This window comes from Schistocerca cancellata, chromosome 4 (genome assembly GCF_023864275.1).
Source record: "Schistocerca cancellata isolate TAMUIC-IGC-003103 chromosome 4, iqSchCanc2.1, whole genome shotgun sequence".
Lineage (NCBI taxonomy): Eukaryota > Metazoa > Arthropoda > Insecta > Orthoptera > Acrididae > Schistocerca > Schistocerca cancellata.
The window spans coordinates 320,207,152-320,225,776 of NC_064629.1; the positions used below are offsets into that span (position 1 = coordinate 320,207,152).

Below are 18,625 nucleotides of genomic sequence, written 5' to 3' on the forward strand. Positions count from 1 at the left end.
ACGAGTTTTTGCCACCAAACTGTACAAGCAAATTACAGACCTTGGATTTGGGTATTACCCATTACAACAGGAAGGCAATTGTGCAGAAGGTATTAACTTTGATGAAAGCTGGGAAAGACCTAGCCTCCTTTAAAGTGTCAATTTAGGATGTTTTACATTATAATGTGAAACATGGGTAGAGGTTAAGGAGGCCACCATCTCCAACTGCTTCCGAAAATCTGGTTTCATTGAAGCTAACGAGGGAAATGAATCAGACACACCAGACCTGAGTCTTAATGACGACGCTGAAATACTACTTGCTTCATCCTGGGAAAAGTTGCAGCTGCAGCATCCACTTCAGGATTTCGTACACAATAATGATGATGTTGTCACCATGGAAAGTTTCTCTGTTGACGATATGACTGACTTTCATAGGCAAGAAAACATTGACATTGCAGAAGGTAACGGTGATAGTGATGATGATAGTGGGGTTCCCTCCAATTCAGTTGTAAATGGAGCAGTGAGAACAATAAAAAAATATATTTCTGCTGTAGGTGTTGACGACAGTTTTTAACTGTGTTTATGAACTGGAAAACCACACAGAAAATAATTCACCAAAAAAAGTTAAAACAACCCACAATTTTGGATTTTGTTGCTAAAAGGTAATAACTCTTATTCCCATTTGTTCACACTGAATTTATGTGAGACCATCCAAATTAAAGGTCAGTATAACAAATAAAAATGGTCTATTAACGTTTTGTAAAATGTAGGCTTAAAATGTTGAAGTGAAATATGGTACTGTTTCCTGTAATCTTGGCTGTGGATACAAACCGACCTATATCACAGCCCCGATGTCTAGGGTGATTTGAAGATGACAATTTGGTTGTGAGCTGACGAAGCTAGTGAGTGAGTGAGTGAGTGAGAAATAAAGGCTGCAGTGACATGTTGATCTGTAGTATAGTGCCATATTTAATGCACTCTGCAATATTTCACACACTTTTCTTTACAAAATCTAGAACAGCAAGATAAGTTGCTGGCACTGGGTACATTTGCTGATGTCAGTTTTACAGGAAAGTTATAGTAAAAATGATGTTTACAGAGCTCTTTAATGTGGTGAACACTTGACCTCCACTTTCCGTAGACAAAGTATGAATACTGTAACTGCCAGTTAAGTCACCTTAGCTTTGCAAACATGTAAATCAACATAGAGGCTGCTTGGCTTGCATTATTTTTAGTGCGATTTGTGTTGGTAAATGTCATGTCAGCTGCTTAACATAGCACAACATTCACATAACCTGATGAATATTTTGATGCCTACTATGTACAGATATCATAAAAACTACAAAAATGCAAGGAGGGCCCTATACGTAAACTGTACAACTTATGAAGTCATTTCCCACATTTTACACAATTTTTTTTTTCAAGTCTCTTCAAAAGTGTAAAAGTGGGGTTTTACTATAGTAGAATTTAAGGACCTACTGCAGGCGCTTGCAAAGTATTATATGAATAGGGTGCAAGTGGCAGTTGCCTGTTACAAATTCTTTCGGTTGCGTAAGCAGCAAGGGCAGACATACAATCAATGGGTGACTGAATTGCAAGGCCTTACTACATAGTGTAGATTCAAATGTGACAGGGCAATATTACAGTGATGCAATGATTTTTGACAAAATTACGTGCAACAAAGGTGACTAGAAATCGGGAAGAAATTCTTCAATATGTTCTGCAGATTCTAGACTACCACGATTCCTGTGAAAATGCAGCAGGCAGTTTTGAGATAGCACCTGTTTGTTTTGTAGGTAGCCACAGTAAACAGGCCTCTCAACTGGCCACAGCCGCAGTGCTCACGTCAACAAGTATTGCATCCGGCGCAAGATGTGAAGTCGTGTCCTCACAGTAATATGGCAAATGATGGTTGATTTTGCTCCTTGTGTGATGTTACTTGTTTTCTTTGTGGCAAACAGGGGCATGTAAAGTCTGTGTGCTTACAGAATTGCAAGGTGCCTGCTTTTACTACTCCTTCAGACAAATCTAAGTCACAAACAATGTGTAGTGTTTTTACAAAGGCTCACAGTGTAGTTAGAGCAAAACGAGTGTGCAACAGTGATTCAGAAAAGGCTCCCAACTCATCTGCAGTACAACAAAGTTTTTGTTCCTTTTACTATTGCTGGGCAGTCAGTCTGCTTGCAACCTGACCCTGAGGCTTCAGTGACTTTGCTCAACCATAGCACTTACAAATTGCTTGGCAAATCAAAGTTGAGCAAATTGTGCCATCACTGATGTGGTACAGCCGCCAAGTCATTCCTGTCTTAGGCGCTTGTAACTTTCCTGCAACTTCCTGAAATTTGATGAAGACAGTGACATTTACAGTGCTTTCCTCATGAGAGAGTGCTAATATTTTTTGTCTTAGTTCTTTTGATTTGTTTTGGTTAAACATTCAGGACAACATACTTTCTGTTTCTTCCTTTGATCCTCGGGACAGTGCTGCTAAGTTATGTGCAGAATTTCAAGATTTGTTTTGTGAGGGTTTAGGCAATGTCAACAATTTTCCCATGTCACGATGAACGACAATGCACAGCCATGTTTTCTTAAGAGCTTGTCCTGTTTCTCATGCTCTTCGAGAACAGGTGGCTCAGGAACTTTTTAAGAAAACTGTGAATCCTCAAACAGTCGCTCACAGTTATCCTTTGCTGCATCTGGAAGAACTGATGGATAAATAGGGTGCTGGTTGTTACTTGACCAAAACTGATTTGCATGACGATTACTTGCAAATCCCTCTGGATAAGCAGTTGCAACAAATCTTTGTCATCTAGGTCTTGTCAAATTTTTGAGACTGCCATTTGGCAGTGTTTCTGCATCCATCATATTTCAGTGCTTTCCGGAGGAGCTGACTGCAGAAGTTCCTTTTTGCTCAAATTATTTGGATGACATTGTCTTGTCAGGCCACACTCCTGAGGGACACATTAGCGGTCTTCACATTCTGTTTCAAATGTTGTAAACAGTTGATCTCAAGTGTAACAAAGACAAACATGGTTTTTTTTTCCTTTTTTTTTTCCAGACAGAACTTTAGTGCTTAGGTCAGGGGTGGGCATGAATCCTGCACGTGTGTGATGCACTTGGCACGTGTGCAGTTAACAGGTGTTCTGCGTGCACACAGGGGCAAGCTGGCCACCCGCTTCTCTCCACTCCCCACCATACCGTCTCTCCGCTTCTTCCTCTGTAATGTGTTTTGTTTCCTGGCCTGCTTTATTGAATGAAGGAATAAGGTTAGTAGGGGTGCTTGAAAGGAATCGTGGTTTGAAAGAGTGTGTATTACGTACGATACGTTTTATTTAATTATCACAGGTGGAGTTTACAATACGTTTAATGTCTGGAACAAAATTTCTACATACAGACAAACACAAACAGTTACGTAAATTTTCATTACTGATGTTTGCTCTTAACCAAGACTTATTAATTTTCATAACAGAAAAAATCTCTCACAAATGTATATCGAGCCAAACATTGACATTATCTTTGCGGCTTCATGATGGAGACGAGGAAACACTTGCTGTGGAAAGTCGTGATAAAAATCTATTACACGTCTTGCCAAAAGGAACTTGTCTCTCAGAAGAGAATTATGCTGTAGAATCTACAATGCAGATCTATTAATTCCATATGCAAACTGGGATGAATATCATCTACAGAAACAGCAAATTGTCTCGAGAACTATTCAAAACCTTGGGATAAGTATGATATATCCCCAAATCGCTTGAGAAATTCCTCTTTTATTGCACTAAGTACAGGAACATATTGAAACTTATTATAATGGCGTTCAATATAAAACTTCCGTTGACCAGCGAGAATACTGTCACATATTATACATTTCGAATTTTCACGTTTTTGCACAAAGAAAAAATGATTCTCCCATTCCTTTTTAAAAGATAGCAAATCTCCACTTCTCTGTTTCCTTGATTCACTCTGCATTTTCCGGTTCTTGAAATACAACGTTCACTATGTAGTGGTCGCTTCGCTTCAATGTCCGCAGCTTAGCCTGGTATTACACTGCCGCAACCAGCCGGCTGTCGTCACTGCCCCGTTTGACGATTGCACATGTGCAACGTTTGCCCGCCCCTGGCTTAGGTCATGTCATTAACAGCCAGGTTGTTCAGCTACTGCAAACACATCTGCTCGCTATCTGTGACCCTCCACTCCCATACAACGTGCAGGAATTACAGTGTGTTAGGGAAGGTCACACATTACGTCCAATTTATTCCTAACGCCACTCAGATCGCAGCTTCCTTGCATTGCTTGCGCAGGAAGAATGTGTCAATCTGCTTTGCAGAAGTTGAAAAATATTTTGCTTCATGATCAACACCTGGTTTGTTTTGACTCATCCAAATCTGTCGCTCCTTCCTCTTACAGCATTGGCGCCGTTTTGTTGCATAAATTTGGTGCTGTTGACAGCCAATTGCCTTTGTTTCAAAGTCATTGAACAAAGCTCATTGTAATTATTTGCAAATTGGAAAGGAGGCTCTTGCCATTGTCTGCAGTGTCACTAAGTTTCACAATTATCTTTCTGGAAGAAAATTCTACTTGGTGACTGATCTTAAACCTCTGCAATTTTTGTTTAGCCCTTCTCAGTCAGTCCCCACTCACACAGTACAGACGCTGCAATGGTGGGCTCTTCTTGTGTCGGCTTATCAACATAGGTATCAGCCCACTTCTAAGCATGTCAATGCAGATGCCATTTCTCGCCATAGCAGCAGATCCTGATTTGTAGATCTGTTGCACTACATCCGCACTGGTTGGCCACATTCAACCTGACAGATTTGTAGCTCTGTGGTTTACAGATATTATGCCCATCGTCATGCCTTTACAGCTGGCCACATTCAGCCAGACAGATTTGTAGCTCTGCGGTTTACAGATATTACGCCTATCATCATGCCTTTACAGTTCACCAAGGTGTCATTTTGCTCTGCACCAATAATGACTAGTCATGGGTTAAGATTCCCCAGGTTATCTAGGCTGACGTGCTTCATTTGCTACACCACGGTCACTGGAGCATCATCTGCAGCAAACAGTTGGTGCCATGTCCTTGCACTTGGCATGGTCTGGATGCACAAACTGAACAACAGACTTCTCAGTGCCAAGCCTGTGCTGACCATTAATCAGCTCCACCTCAGCAATTCTTTGCAAGGTCCAAGCCTCAAATACCCTGGCGACGGCTGCACTTAGATTCCATGGATACTTTCGTCAATAATTTCAGTGTATTTCTCTTCATGGTTACTAATCACTCTACTACAGCTCATTCCACAATTCAAGTCTTGTCATCTACCTTCTGCCTGGAGGGATTGCCTTAAGTGATTGTGACTGACAATGGTCCTCAATTTGTTGCTGCAGAGTTTGAACAGTTTTGCACTGCCTCTAGCATTAAGCACTTCACAAGTGCACCATACCACCCGTAATCCAACGGCAAAGCTGAATGCCTTGTACAAACATTTAAGCAACTGATGGACAAACCTCGAGCCTCCCACACATGGGATCAAGCTCTATTGCTCGACTTCCTACTGTTCCCAGCCACGTGACAGACCATCACCGGTGGAGCTGTTACATGGACGGGGCCACTACACCTCACTCCAATTGCTGCACCCGCCATGGCAGGTGGCACCCACGCTGCCCAGGCAGACAAAGTACAACTAATCATTTGGTCTTTTACAGATTGTGTAGCAGACAAAGGTGCTGGGATTGATGCTGTACATTTGCTTGTATGTTGTAGGTTTGCTTGGACATTTTATGTTTCTCCTGCAGGAGAGAGAGGATTGCTGTCAAATCACCAGAATCAAATTTGTCCATGTGAACTGTGGGATCCTGCTGCAGGCTATGATCTTTCAGATTCCATGTCCGCCAGGACACAATGACCCTTGTGGAATCCGGCTCCCGCTGGGACTGCGCCAACAGCACTGGTCCAGGAGTTGATCAAAGCTGAGGCCCTTTTGTGGTCATTGCTGGCTCGAAAACCACTGTCGCCTGGGGATGGGCCCCTCTTCCCAGCAGCTACTTCATGTGCTGCCTCAGATGCCTTTCAATCATCAAGGTGCCTCTGTCTTTGTCCATTGCTCCGCATCTGTAAGTGGATGCACTCAGCGAATACATGGGGCATGGGCGAGAGCTCGCTACTGGCATCAGTTTCGACTTCTGTCACCTCACTGCCACTGGCCTCCAGCACCCACCCCCTTCCAATTATTGTTTGCTCATCTACACTACAGGGTAACGATGTGGAAGTTTTTTTTTTGGGGGGGGGGGGGGGGGATGTGGTATAACACGTGGTATCACGCACTGATATCCCACAGTTGGTAATGGAATTGCAAGTTTCTGTCTGACATCAACAGTTATCGTGCAAAATCTGGTAGACTCAATAGTGCGCGCCCGCTGAGCCACGTCTCCAGTGGCTCTGGACTATGTGCGTCCTCTGCCACCACTATATAGGACGGCTTGTGGCAGCCCCTCAACCCACTCGCATTAGCTATGGCACCTCCATTCGTGCTTCGTGCAGCGAGCCTCATCCTAGTTACATTGTGATAACTGGACTCTGTTTCTTGCTGCATTATTTGTAATGGGTCTTCGTATGCTTGGAGAAGTACAAGTTAAGTACATCTTCTGTTTAGTGAGTTAACCTGTTTGCTAACCGCTTCAATTCCTGCCCAGCTTTCCTAAGACAACAGTTGCCACACCACTCTGTAGCCCACCTCTCCTTACTGTTGTGTTCGAAGTTGTACATAACTTTGCAACATTGCTAACAGTGTGGTTTACTGTAACTGACAAAAGTGATTTTTACAAGTGATGACAGTTGCATTTTAATCTCAGAATACTGGGCATTGTAACTACATCTAATACATTTTTTATTTTCTGGTTCAGCCACCAATCACTAGACAAGAAGGTAATTGGTCCCTAATCCTCCTCCCCCCCCCCCCCTTTCCCCGTACTCTTCAAATCAACCTTTGGAAATTTCCAGACTTTTTTGTTTAGTATCACTGAATGAAAATGTTTTCACAGACCTCACCAGTTACCTTTCCTTTCAATGTGAACATTTAACTTACAAAAAACCACAATACAAACACACTAAATGTAACAAAACATATCTACCATGCTTCACATTTTGAAGAGCATGGACTGAATAGTATGTTTCCCTGTTCTCTTCACCCAAGTTTATCTTTTGTACAGAACAGTTTAGAAGATTTGATGGCGCACGCAACATGTTGTAATTGGTCAGTGGTCCACATATAATGTTTTATCACTGCAGTCCTAGAGGTCTGTCAATACTAGCTGTAGCACGAATATTTTGTTTGAACAGTTCCTGGTGCACTGTTTTCGTTGTCAATTTTGCAGATGTGTACTGAAATCAGATATCTTCCTATCAGCGGCAAAAATCCTTTGTAACACCCTCTGGCATATCTTAATACATCTAGTTTTCTTTACACTACTATGTTTAAGTACAAAATTTTCCCCTCAAACCTTGTTTAACATCTGATATGGTAGTAGATGAACAGGGCACCCAAACAACTAGAGACAAGCTAGTAGCTAAGAACATATTCAGAGATGTTATAGTACGAGGAGAAAGTGACAGGCAGCTTCAGCACATAGAAATAAAATATTTATAGCACAGTATCTTATTATTTTGTTCAGCTGTTGAGCATTTTCACATATTTGAGGTGAATTCCAAAAAAAAAAAAAAAAAAAAAAAAAAAATACCAATTCTGTCATAAAAATATTCACTCAAATATAATGAAATGACAACATTATAACTGGTATAGAAATAGGAAGTGATCAGTCTTAACTCAAAATGTAATACGTACTGCAACAATATGAATATATATATATATATATATATATATATATATGACTGAAAAAATGTCTGCTTGTGTCTGTGTGGATGGATATGTGTGTGTGTGCGAGTGTATACCTGTCCTTTTTTCCCCCCCTAAGGTAAGTCTTTCCGCTCCCGGGATTGGAATGACTCCTTACCCTCTCCCTTAAAACCCATATCCTTTTGTCTTTCCTTCTCCTTCCCTCTTTCCTGACGAGGCAACCGTTGGTTGCGAAAGCTTGAATTTTGTGTGTATGTCTGTCGACCTGCCAGCACTTTCATTTGGTAAGTCACATCATCTTTGTTTATATATATATATATATATATATATATATATATATACTGTTTATTCACAAAATGTGTCTAGGTGGCTGACTATGTAAGAGAGACCAGTACTACATACAGCATGTAACACTTCATGACCCATCCATCAAAACAAAACTAAAAAAACACCGAAAGACAGAAAGGTTAAGACCAGCACAGTCACTGGGTACAAATAATGTAGTAGGAATGACGACACTTATTCACTATGCAGTACCATAATACATCTCATAACAACATAAAAAATGGGCACTACAATAAATGCATAAAATATCCAGTGCAAACAAAACACCAGTTTTAAGGAATGGTATTTGATACACAAGGTCATGAGCTTATTCATTTGTTTATTTAACTCTTGAGTGGATGCACCTTCGTATAAAGTGTGCCAACTGCAAATAGCATTATATGATATTGTAGACACATGGCTGATGACATACGGAAGTTTGTGTCTGGCCGTGAGTCATGCTTGGATAGCGTAACAGTAAGGCGACTGCTCATGATAAGTGGGAAATTCGACTGAGTTCTGGTCCAGAACAGATTTTCATTGTCATCAATCCATCAGACAGCTGATGGTTCTCCACATTCACAAATGAAATACTTTTCTTGCAGAACAAATATTGTCATGTACTGTTCCATTATTGCTTTACAGCTGTGAGCCCATAACCATTCCCTCGTTTTTGCTTCAGATAAGCCAGTGCTAAGTTGTGCTGTCATACGTCTAAGTGAGTAGCAGTAATATAAAATAAACTGCATTCCAGGGGAGAAAAAAATGATCTGTGCAAGAAAATGACCCAGATTCCAGTCTTGTGGCACAATGCCCCAATGAGGAAGTTTTATATGAGAAAATTAGCAATCTAATAAGTGGTCGGCTGCGATCTGATGCAAATGTGCTATTTCATGCTTCGAGCTTGTCATTACTGTGCCAGAAACATGGCATCTGAGTGATATAATGAAAGTTTATTGTATTATTTTTTTAAATAAACAGTGATTTAGCTCATATGATGTAAGTTTATTTTATTGCTGTTTAATGAAAGTAATGTTAAACTGTGATTTTGCTTATTCATGTTTACCTTGGCAACATGAAGAGAGCTATTCTTTAAATGGTACAAAGTGCACCAAATACTGATGCCATATAAATAAATGAGAAACTGACCTGTGCTGTGCGATCCCAGCCATCTGAACAGTGGACTAGAACAGAGGTTTTGTGGTTTTCTACTTTATCAACAATTCTCACAGCACCAGCTAAAATGCATTTTATGTGCTTCAGCCAGTATGTTGATTCCACACCTGAAAGCCATCTGGATTCTTCTATGGTTGGGAAACAAAGCTCTAAAACACACGTTGAATACAAAATTAATTTATTTTGTCCACAGCAGCTTATTTTATATTGCTTTATTTTCTTCTATAAACAACTGCCTACCAAGAATGAAATCAATAGATATAAAATCTGCTGCTTTCACATAATGTTACTTTACTAGATGAAGTTGTGTAACACTTAAATCACCTGTACAAATATTTGCAATAAAAATACATGTCCTAGTACCCTGTGTTTGTAAGCTGGTATCATGGGTGGTCAAAAATAACACTACAACCTACACAGATCCTGATCCTATGGATGCTTGCATAAATTTTAAATTAAATAGGCAGCAATGTTAAATTTACTTAAAGCACTCAGTTACATCTTTATCCACAAAAACTTACATTAAAGCTGTCCATAATATCTATGCTGAACCCCAAATAACTAAACACTTTTTGCACGAAACTACTACTAATCATGCCTCTTTCTCAGTCACTATTTTTGCTCATTAAAAGCTATGACTTTCACATTAAAAATCCCTATTATTTCTGGACTGAACTACCTCCTAACATTTCACATATTTATTTCAATTTAAGATGATACACACAACTTTTAACTATTAATGCTGATTTCCTCTCATGGAAACAATCTTCATCTGATATATAGCTTATTATTTCACCCCACTTCAGAAAATTAATTTTGTTGCATGTTTGAAGTTACTGAGATTTAAGTTGATAGAAAGTACTACAATTCGTTGATAGGTTTATGGATGCATAAAAATTGAGCAAGAAATTGATTACAAATACACATATTCATCTCTCGGTCTCTCTCTGTGATTTGAAACAGCCACACTTTAAACCAATACTAAACTAACAATTCCCTGAGGTCTCAAAATGTGTCATACCAACTGATCTCCAATTTTTAGTCGAGTTATGACACCAACTTCAATTCTCCTCAATTCTATTCAGCAACTCCTTATTAGTTATGTTAGTTGCCTACTTAATCTTCAGCATTTTTCTGTAGCACTACATTTTAAAAAGCTTCTACTCTCTTCGTGTCTGAGCTGCTTACTGTCCACATTTCACTACCTTACAAGGCTACACTCCAGACAAATGCTTTGAGAAACAAGCTCCAAACACTTAACTTATATTCAATGTCAGCAAATTTCTTTTCTTCACAAGTCCTTTTCTTGCTGTTGCCGGTCTACTTTCAGTTATTACTATCAGTTATTATCAGTCTATTACTATCAGTTACTATTATTACTATCAGTTATTATCAGTCACTATGAGTTATTTTACTCCCCTATGTACTACTTTTAGTGTCACACAGCCGAAACACTTTGAGTGAAAGACAGGAATTGGCTTCTGGTTTCAGAGCAGCACACAGTTTTATTCTGTTGCGAAGGCTGATGTTCACTAGATTAAGTTAACAAAAATAATGGGCAAAAATATCAGAAAAGGAGTTTGATACTGATGGACAGGGAATGTAGTCTGCACACACAAGGGAAGAAAGATAACAAAAGCCTACGAAATAGGATGTAAAGGAGCTGGGGTACGGGAACTAATGTAGAGTAAAAACAGATGGAGGACTCTATAGTGGTGATGTTAATGTAAAATAAATACATGGATGTATGAACTTGTGGCCAACAGGTTCCCGTACCATGTGAGAAATGATTGCAGATATATCAGTGGCCTGTGATAATACCTCTACAACCTTCCTCAACAGTTCACTGTTGGAAAGCAGGATGCATTGTCCATCTGATTTTTTTTTTTTTTTTATATACATACACCCTGACACTGGCACCTTGTAATATGGCAGACTGGAATACCACATATGACAATTACTGATGCCAGGACTACTAATGTAGTCAATCCTTTAGTCATGTACTTTTGTTGTAGATTTTGAGTAACAGCTGGGATTGGATCTTAACATTTATGCACCTCAACAGATTTGTAAGCAACAGAATCAACAATAGAAATAGACTCTGAACACATGTTAGAGATAGGACTTATAAAGCAATTAAAATATGACAAAAAAGCATTTCTCACAAGTCAACATTTAATTGATTACCATATGAGAACTTTCAACAACCGGAAATGTCTGGGTTGTGTTGATTTATATTATTATGCAAGCTAAGAAACATGTTACTAGATTTCAGTTGTAATTTAATTAATGTAATATTCACAGTAATGAGTTACAGTACATGTAACTGTTGTATTTTTAAGCACCTTGGCAGTGATCACAGGGAGGCAGTCGGTTGTGATTCTTTGTGCAAAGCATTTGGAGTTAGAATGTCTGCAGTACGGCAGCATCGTACTAAAGTCAATGTATTTCATTATACTTGATAAATATATGGAAAATGAACTTTAAAGCCAGGAATGCAACACTTCAGTAATTGGAGTGCTACCTATTTTGTTCCTGCACAACCCATTATGAATTCATTTATAACACTGCAATGCAATGAAGCAAGATCAACAACAATCACTCCTACAGTGTCTACAGATATTCAGAGGATCAAATTCATGACTATTTCATTACCTCTTCAGTTATATTCATGACATCTCGAAAATATGTGTGATACAATGACAAAGCACTTTTTTATAAACCTGAAAGCTGGTTGAAATAAAGGCTGAATGTGATAATTCTCATATTATTTAAACTGTATGTCAGCATGAATAATGTAATTACTTAGAGTCAACATTAACAAAACCGACAAACCATGAGGATGGATCCATGACTGGAAATTGAGGAAAAAAGGTCCTATGAACATGTGTGCACTGTTGTCACAGTAGGTGGCACTGATGGATGAAAGTTCCTCTGACCATTTGCCATATTCCTCGTGTGTCGCAGGCTGTGTGATTGACGCAGCATACTGTATGGCCAAGCAGATGGAAACAGTCGAGAGGCAGAACCCAGGCCTCCAAATCTACTGTACACACAATCTGCCACCTTCCTGCATGTTTGTCTATCTGAAAGGACCCATGATCACACAAATACCCAAAAAGGACGTGAAATTGTGTGCGATTTGGTTGGCTTTTGTGAGGGTACTCATTTTGGCATAGTCGTGCTGCTTCTAGACCATTTCCATCTGCTTGGCCAAGCACAAACACCATCTTGGCTTCTTCCCTACATGAATAACAGACCATTCTGCTGCTTACCACTCATCAAATGCTATAAAAACATTTAAACGTAGGATGGGGTACGACTATTTTCAGATATATTTATCATTACATTAGTTAAAATACAATTTGTTTTCACACAGGAATCTAGTGAAAACTTACAATTTTCGTTATGACAATATAAAAATTTTGAAGGTACAAAATTTATGTCAAATGTTAAACTTCACTGTAAAAGATTCAGTGTTTAAGCTTCTTAGCTAAATCTGAAATTTCAACATCTAAAACTTCGGCTTCCTCTTTTGCCTTTTTTATAATCATTCCTTTTTTTAAGCTATTTTATTTCTTGAACTGTTCTTCTTTTACGATTGGCCACTTCATTTTTATCAGATGTCTCGTTTTCTAAAGCTTCTACTCTTTTTGGTGAAGCATACTTCACAGTTAGTGTAACCGATCTTGTAAAGACTACATTCAGTTGTTTCTCACTAATGAGTACACCATCTGATGATTGTATTACACAGTAAACACCTGATTGTATTACACAGTAAACACCTGATTGTATTACACAGTAAACACCTCTTTCTGCAACAACTGTATCTTCTAAGTTTTCAACTAAAATTATTTGTTAACAGAAAAGTCTCTTTCAACTATAGCTTTTCCATGAAACATCCATAACGACTTCTGCACAAACTTGATGAAGTCATGGTTCACACTTTGCAGAAAATTCATTAGAAAGTGATCAGGTTTTTCCTTCTTAGTATTGAATTGTTTCAGATGTTTTTCAGAATATTCCCACAAATTAAAGTATCAGCTGTTGATGCAGTCTTTTTGAGAAAAATTCTTCCAATGCAATTGTCACTTGAGAACTTCTGAAAACGGAGCTCTGCATAACTTCAGGTGATAAACATGAGCCACCTTTGACTATCTTTACATTCGAAGGCCTCTTCTCAACAATGTTTAGACACAGACTTTGCTCTGTTATGTGGATACTAAAACAGCTCTATAAATTTTCAAAATCGAACATATGGAAACTAAAACAGAGCATTTTTACATCACAGCTGTGCAATCAGTCTTGTACTGAAAATTCCACTGAAGGTCCTACCTTTCAATGAAAGTGTTTGCTCGATGGAAGGTGTTTTTGGTCTTCAAAGCATTTGAATTTCCATTTGTTCATCTAACATCCAACTGGAAAATGCTTATGAATCAAACTACTTATAGCATTCATTTTACACACTGGTTGGTTGGTTGGTTGGTTGGTTGGTTGGTTTGTTTTGGGGTTTGATGGAGGCTAAAAATCGAGGTCATCAGTCCCCTGTTCTGAACATACATACTTGTAAAAGACCTATACAGTAAAAGCATAACCTCTGCACCCAGAGGGAGGGAACACCAAGGGGGTACAGAGCTAAAATGAACACTGCAATAACACAAAATAGAGGACACTTAAAAGGAGCAGAGCAAATAGTGGACTAGAATAAAACAGACTACAGTGGTTGATGGATCAGGGAAAAGGTCAACCACTTAACTACAAACAAAGAACCTCTAGCTGGAAAGCATTGATAGAGGTACCAACACAACTTGTTGCCATAAAAGACACTATTCTGGTATCCACATCACAATTATAAGTCGCTGGAGTAGGTGTAGCCTGAGAAATCGTGCAAGAGCGCCCACACTAGGAGTGAGTGATAAAACCCTGCTGGTGCACGGATAAAACGTAAAACTGAGTCAGCTATAGAGGCATTGTCACCTAGAATTAAAGGAAGTGCAGCTGGTAAATTAAAGGACTGCTGCAAGGAGGCTAAAAGGGGGCAGTCCATCAGAAGATGGACCACTGTCAGCCCCGCATCACAGCGATACTTGGGCGGGTTCTCACGACGAAGGAGATAGCAGTGGGTCAACCGCGTATGTCCAATACGGAGACGGCAGGGATCAACTGAGTCCCTACGCGGGCTCCTCAAGGATGAGTTCCATACGGCCATGGACGACTTTACCATGCGGAGCTTATTTGGCGTGTTCAAGACAGACCATTCAGAGCTCCACTCATCGCGGACTTTGAGATGTAGGGCTGACCAGACGTCTCTTTCCAAGAGACCAAGCTCCAAGGGTGGCGATCGACACGTTCATTTCCTGGAATGCTGATGTGGCCCGGAGTCCACACAAACATCTCTGAATGACCACACTCGGTGAGAGCAAAAACAACATCTTGAATACCGCGCACCAAAGGGTCCTGAGAAAAACACGGGTCGAGTGCTTGCAATCCACTTAGGGAGTCACTGCATATGACAAATGACTCCCCAAGGCAGGAGGAAAGGTGAGGTGAGGTGAGTGAGTGCACGATCAAGAGCAACCAGCTCCACAGTGAAAACACTGCTCCCACAAGGCAGGGAATGTTGCTCAACGTAGTCGCCGTGGATAAAAGCAAACCCAGTGCGTCCATCGACCACAGAATCATTGGTGTAGACCACATTGCGAAACGAGGCAAGAAGAGCCATGAATTGTTGACGAAGACTGGCAAGTGGAACAGAGGACTTGGAGTCACAGGACAAATCCAAGCGAAGCCGCAAGTGAGGGAGGGACCAAGGAGGGGTAGAAGAAGAGGGCTGGAAGGATGGAGGAAGGGGAAAGGACTCGAGTGACGAGAGAAGGGAACGAACGTGGACCGCGATTGGGAGACCCAACCTAGGCCGGCGTCGTGGGGAGGGGAGTGCAGAAGATGGAAAAAGGAGCCCACAGTTTGGGTGCTCGGGCGAGGCATGGATGCGGGCGATGTATGATGCAAGCAACTGTTGTCAGCAGAATCGTAGGGGAGGTATTTCAGCTTCTACAAGAAGGCTAGCCACCAGACTAGTGCAGAAGGCACCTGTCACCAGTTTGACGCCACAATGGAGAAGCGGGTCGAGGATCTGCAACATTGAAGGTGCTGTTGAGTCTTACACCATGCTCCCGTAGTCGAGGCGGGACTGGAATAAGGCCTTATATTGCTGTAGGAGGGTTGTTTATGTAGCCCCCCAAACGGTGTGGCTGAGGCAGCGAAGGATGTTGAGGTGTCGCCAGCACCGTTGTTTAAGCTCGCGAAGATGAGGTGTCCAAGTAAGCTGAGCATCAAACAGCATGCCAAGAAAGCGATACATCTCCTCAATATGAAGGAGTTCATTGGCATGGTAGAGCTCTGGAAGGAGGTGGACCGTTCGACAATGACAGAAATGCATCACTCGGGTCTTAGATGCTGAGAACTGAAAACCATGGTTGGATGCCCAAAAATGTGCCTTACGGATAGCTCCCTGCAGCTGCCTTTCAGAGACACTGATGCTTGGGGAACTGTAATAAAGACAAAAGTCACTGGCATATAGAGAGGAACAGACTGACGAGCCCACCGCAGCTGCAAGACCATTAATCGTCACCAAAAAGAGGAGAACACTGAGAACCGAGCCGTGTGGGACACCGTTCTCCTGAATATGAGCAGAGCTAAAATAAGTGCCAACTCTAACCCGAAAGGAGTGATTGGAAAGAAAATTCCGTAGAAAAATCGGAAGTGGACCCCGTAAGCCCCATTCGTGCAGCGTAGCAAGGATATGATGGCGCCAGGTGGTATTGTACGCCTTCCGAAGACTAGATGTTCGCGCCGAGTAAAAGCTGTACGAAGAGCCAACCAACTCTAGCGAGACTAAATTGTTGATCGCTGAGTGGCCCTGACAGAAGCCCCCCTGTTGCTGGGCCAGGAGGCCCTGAGATTCGAGAATCCACAAGAGCTGCCAACTCACCAACCGTTCCAGGAGTTTGCACATAACATTGGTAAGGCTGATAGGGCAATAGCTATCAACCACCAGCAGATCTGCACCAGGTTTCAGCACCAGGATGGTAACGCTATCCTGCCAACGAGTTGGGAAAAACGCCTTCCATCCAGATGCGGTTAAACAGGGTGAGAAATTCACCCTGACAGTGCGCCAAGAGATGGCGAAGAAACTGCTTGTGAATTCGGTCTGGACCTGGAGAGGTATCGGGGCAAGCTGTAAGGGCACTTTGGAACTCCCATTCACTAAACGGGGCATTTTATCATTCCTAACAGTGCGTACACTCAGCCTACTCTTTAATGGTGTGGAATTCTGCGCTGTAACCTGCTGTCGCGGAACTACGAGCGAAGTACTCTGCCAGATGTTCAGCGATGGCGATTGGGTCAGTACAAAGTGTACCCCGAAGAGAAAGGCGAGGGACAGATGCACGAGGAGGAAAGCCAAAAATACGACGAACCCGCAACCACACCTGAGATGGGGAGGTGCGAGAACCTATGGTGGCAACATATTGTTCCCAGCAGTCCTGTTTGCTCCGCCGGATTAACCGCCGAGCCCAGGCCCACAGCCGTTTAAAGGCAAGCAGATTCTCTAGGGAAGAATGACACCGGTGTCGTTGCAGGGCTCACCGGCGGTCCTGGATAGCTTCTGCGATCTCTGGTGTCCACCAAGGGACTGACTTACGCCTTAGGGTACTTGATGAACAGGGGACAGTTGCCTTGGTAGCAGAAACAATGGCCATAGTGACCTTGTCCATTGCCAAATCAATGTCACCAGGAAGCGGAGCAATGGCCATAGTAGCTGAGGTGTAGGCTGCCCAATCAGCTCCACGAAGAGACCATCGTGGCAGCTTGTCAGGGGGTTGGGATTGAAGAAGAGAAACCAGGATAGGAAATTGGTCGCTACCACAGAGGTCGTGGACCCTCCAACTGAGGTATGGAAGAAGACCTGGGCTACTAAGAGAGAGGTCAATGGCCGAGTATGTGCCACGAGTCAAGCTAAAATATGTGGGAGCACCAGTGTTAAGGAGGCAAATGTCCTGCTGTGCCAAGAGAGCCTCAACGTTCCTACTCTGGCCCGAGATCTGGGCCCCACCCCATAAAGGGTGGTGGGCATTAAAGTCACTCAAAAGGAGGAATGGCGGGAGCTGTGTGAACAAGGCAGCTAGGTCAGCAACAGGGACAACCTCATCCGGGGGAAGGTAGAGGGAACAGATGATAAGCTCCATTCCTGCTCGGATTCTAACAGCCACAGCCTCGAGAGCCATGTGAAGTGGCACTGGGGCAGTAGGAACAATGGCAAGAACATAAACACAGACACCACCAGACACTCTGTCTTATTCTACGCAGTTCATATAGTAACCCCGGTAGCCACAGAGGGCCAGACAAGTGGCAGGGAAGCGGCACAAAAGCTGTTTCAACTCAGCAAGGTGGTGGAAAAAACCACAGCAATTCCATTGAAGGAGAAGGGTATCCGACTGTGAAGACATGAAAGAACCCAGGGAGGGGGGTATAGGTCACTCCTTAGAAGCGCTCACCGCCACCAATTGCGAAGTAGACTGATCAACTTCCATAGGGGCTGCGGGTCAAGCAACATCTAGCTCCTGAGTGGACACTAGATGCTCCACATCATCTTCAGGTGCAGTGGTGAACGCCTTTTCTGTCTCTACGTCCTTCTCCTTTTGCTTTTTCTTCTTTTTGGTAGGGTCCCGTTTGTCCTTCAGTTTATCAGGTTGGGTGGGCTTTTCCAACCCAGTCTCATGGACCGAGGAAGACCTGGAAGCCCTATGGCCCTCAGGTGGTGGCTTTTTCAGCCACTGGCTGACATCTGGAGGGGCAGTAACCATGGAAGGGAGGGCACCAAGCGATCCCTTCCGCACGAGGGGAGCCGGAGGCGGCGGGCACTTCTCCGGCTCAGTGGTGTCCACTATGTACGACGTGTCTTCAGGGGACCGAAAAATAGTAGGGTCACCACCAGCGCCTTCATCTTGGCTTTCAAGGGTGACACCCTGCCCGAGAAGGTCAAGGTGATGACATATTGATGTGATGTTAAGCCTTACGTCCCTCCTCCCCTTTAAGTACTGGAGGTTTGGGCATATGTCATCGTGATGTGATGCCAACCCTACCTGTCGGGATTGTGGACGTGCCTCCCACCCCAACATCCCACGTTCAGATTTTCACGGTGCTCGTCGTCAGACTGCAACAACAGGTCACGATGAAAAATAAGTCCCTGAACCATACTGAGGCTCTTATGAGGCGTAACGGAGACTCATCACCGAGCTTGT

At 42.2% G+C, this 18,625-nt stretch overlaps 1 protein-coding gene across 2 annotated transcripts in view; it reads right to left on the reverse strand.

Annotated features, from left to right (window-relative positions):
* The window catches only part of LOC126183551 (myotubularin-related protein 2), a 204,586-nt gene that overhangs the window by 74,872 nt on the left and 111,089 nt on the right, over window positions 1-18,625 (reverse strand). For both annotated transcript variants that reach the window (XM_049925629.1, XM_049925628.1), the window contains one exon: window positions 9,297-9,472. In XM_049925629.1, the coding sequence (XP_049781586.1) occupies window positions 9,297-9,472 (176 nt within the window). The remainder of the gene's footprint in view (window positions 1-9,296; window positions 9,473-18,625) is intronic.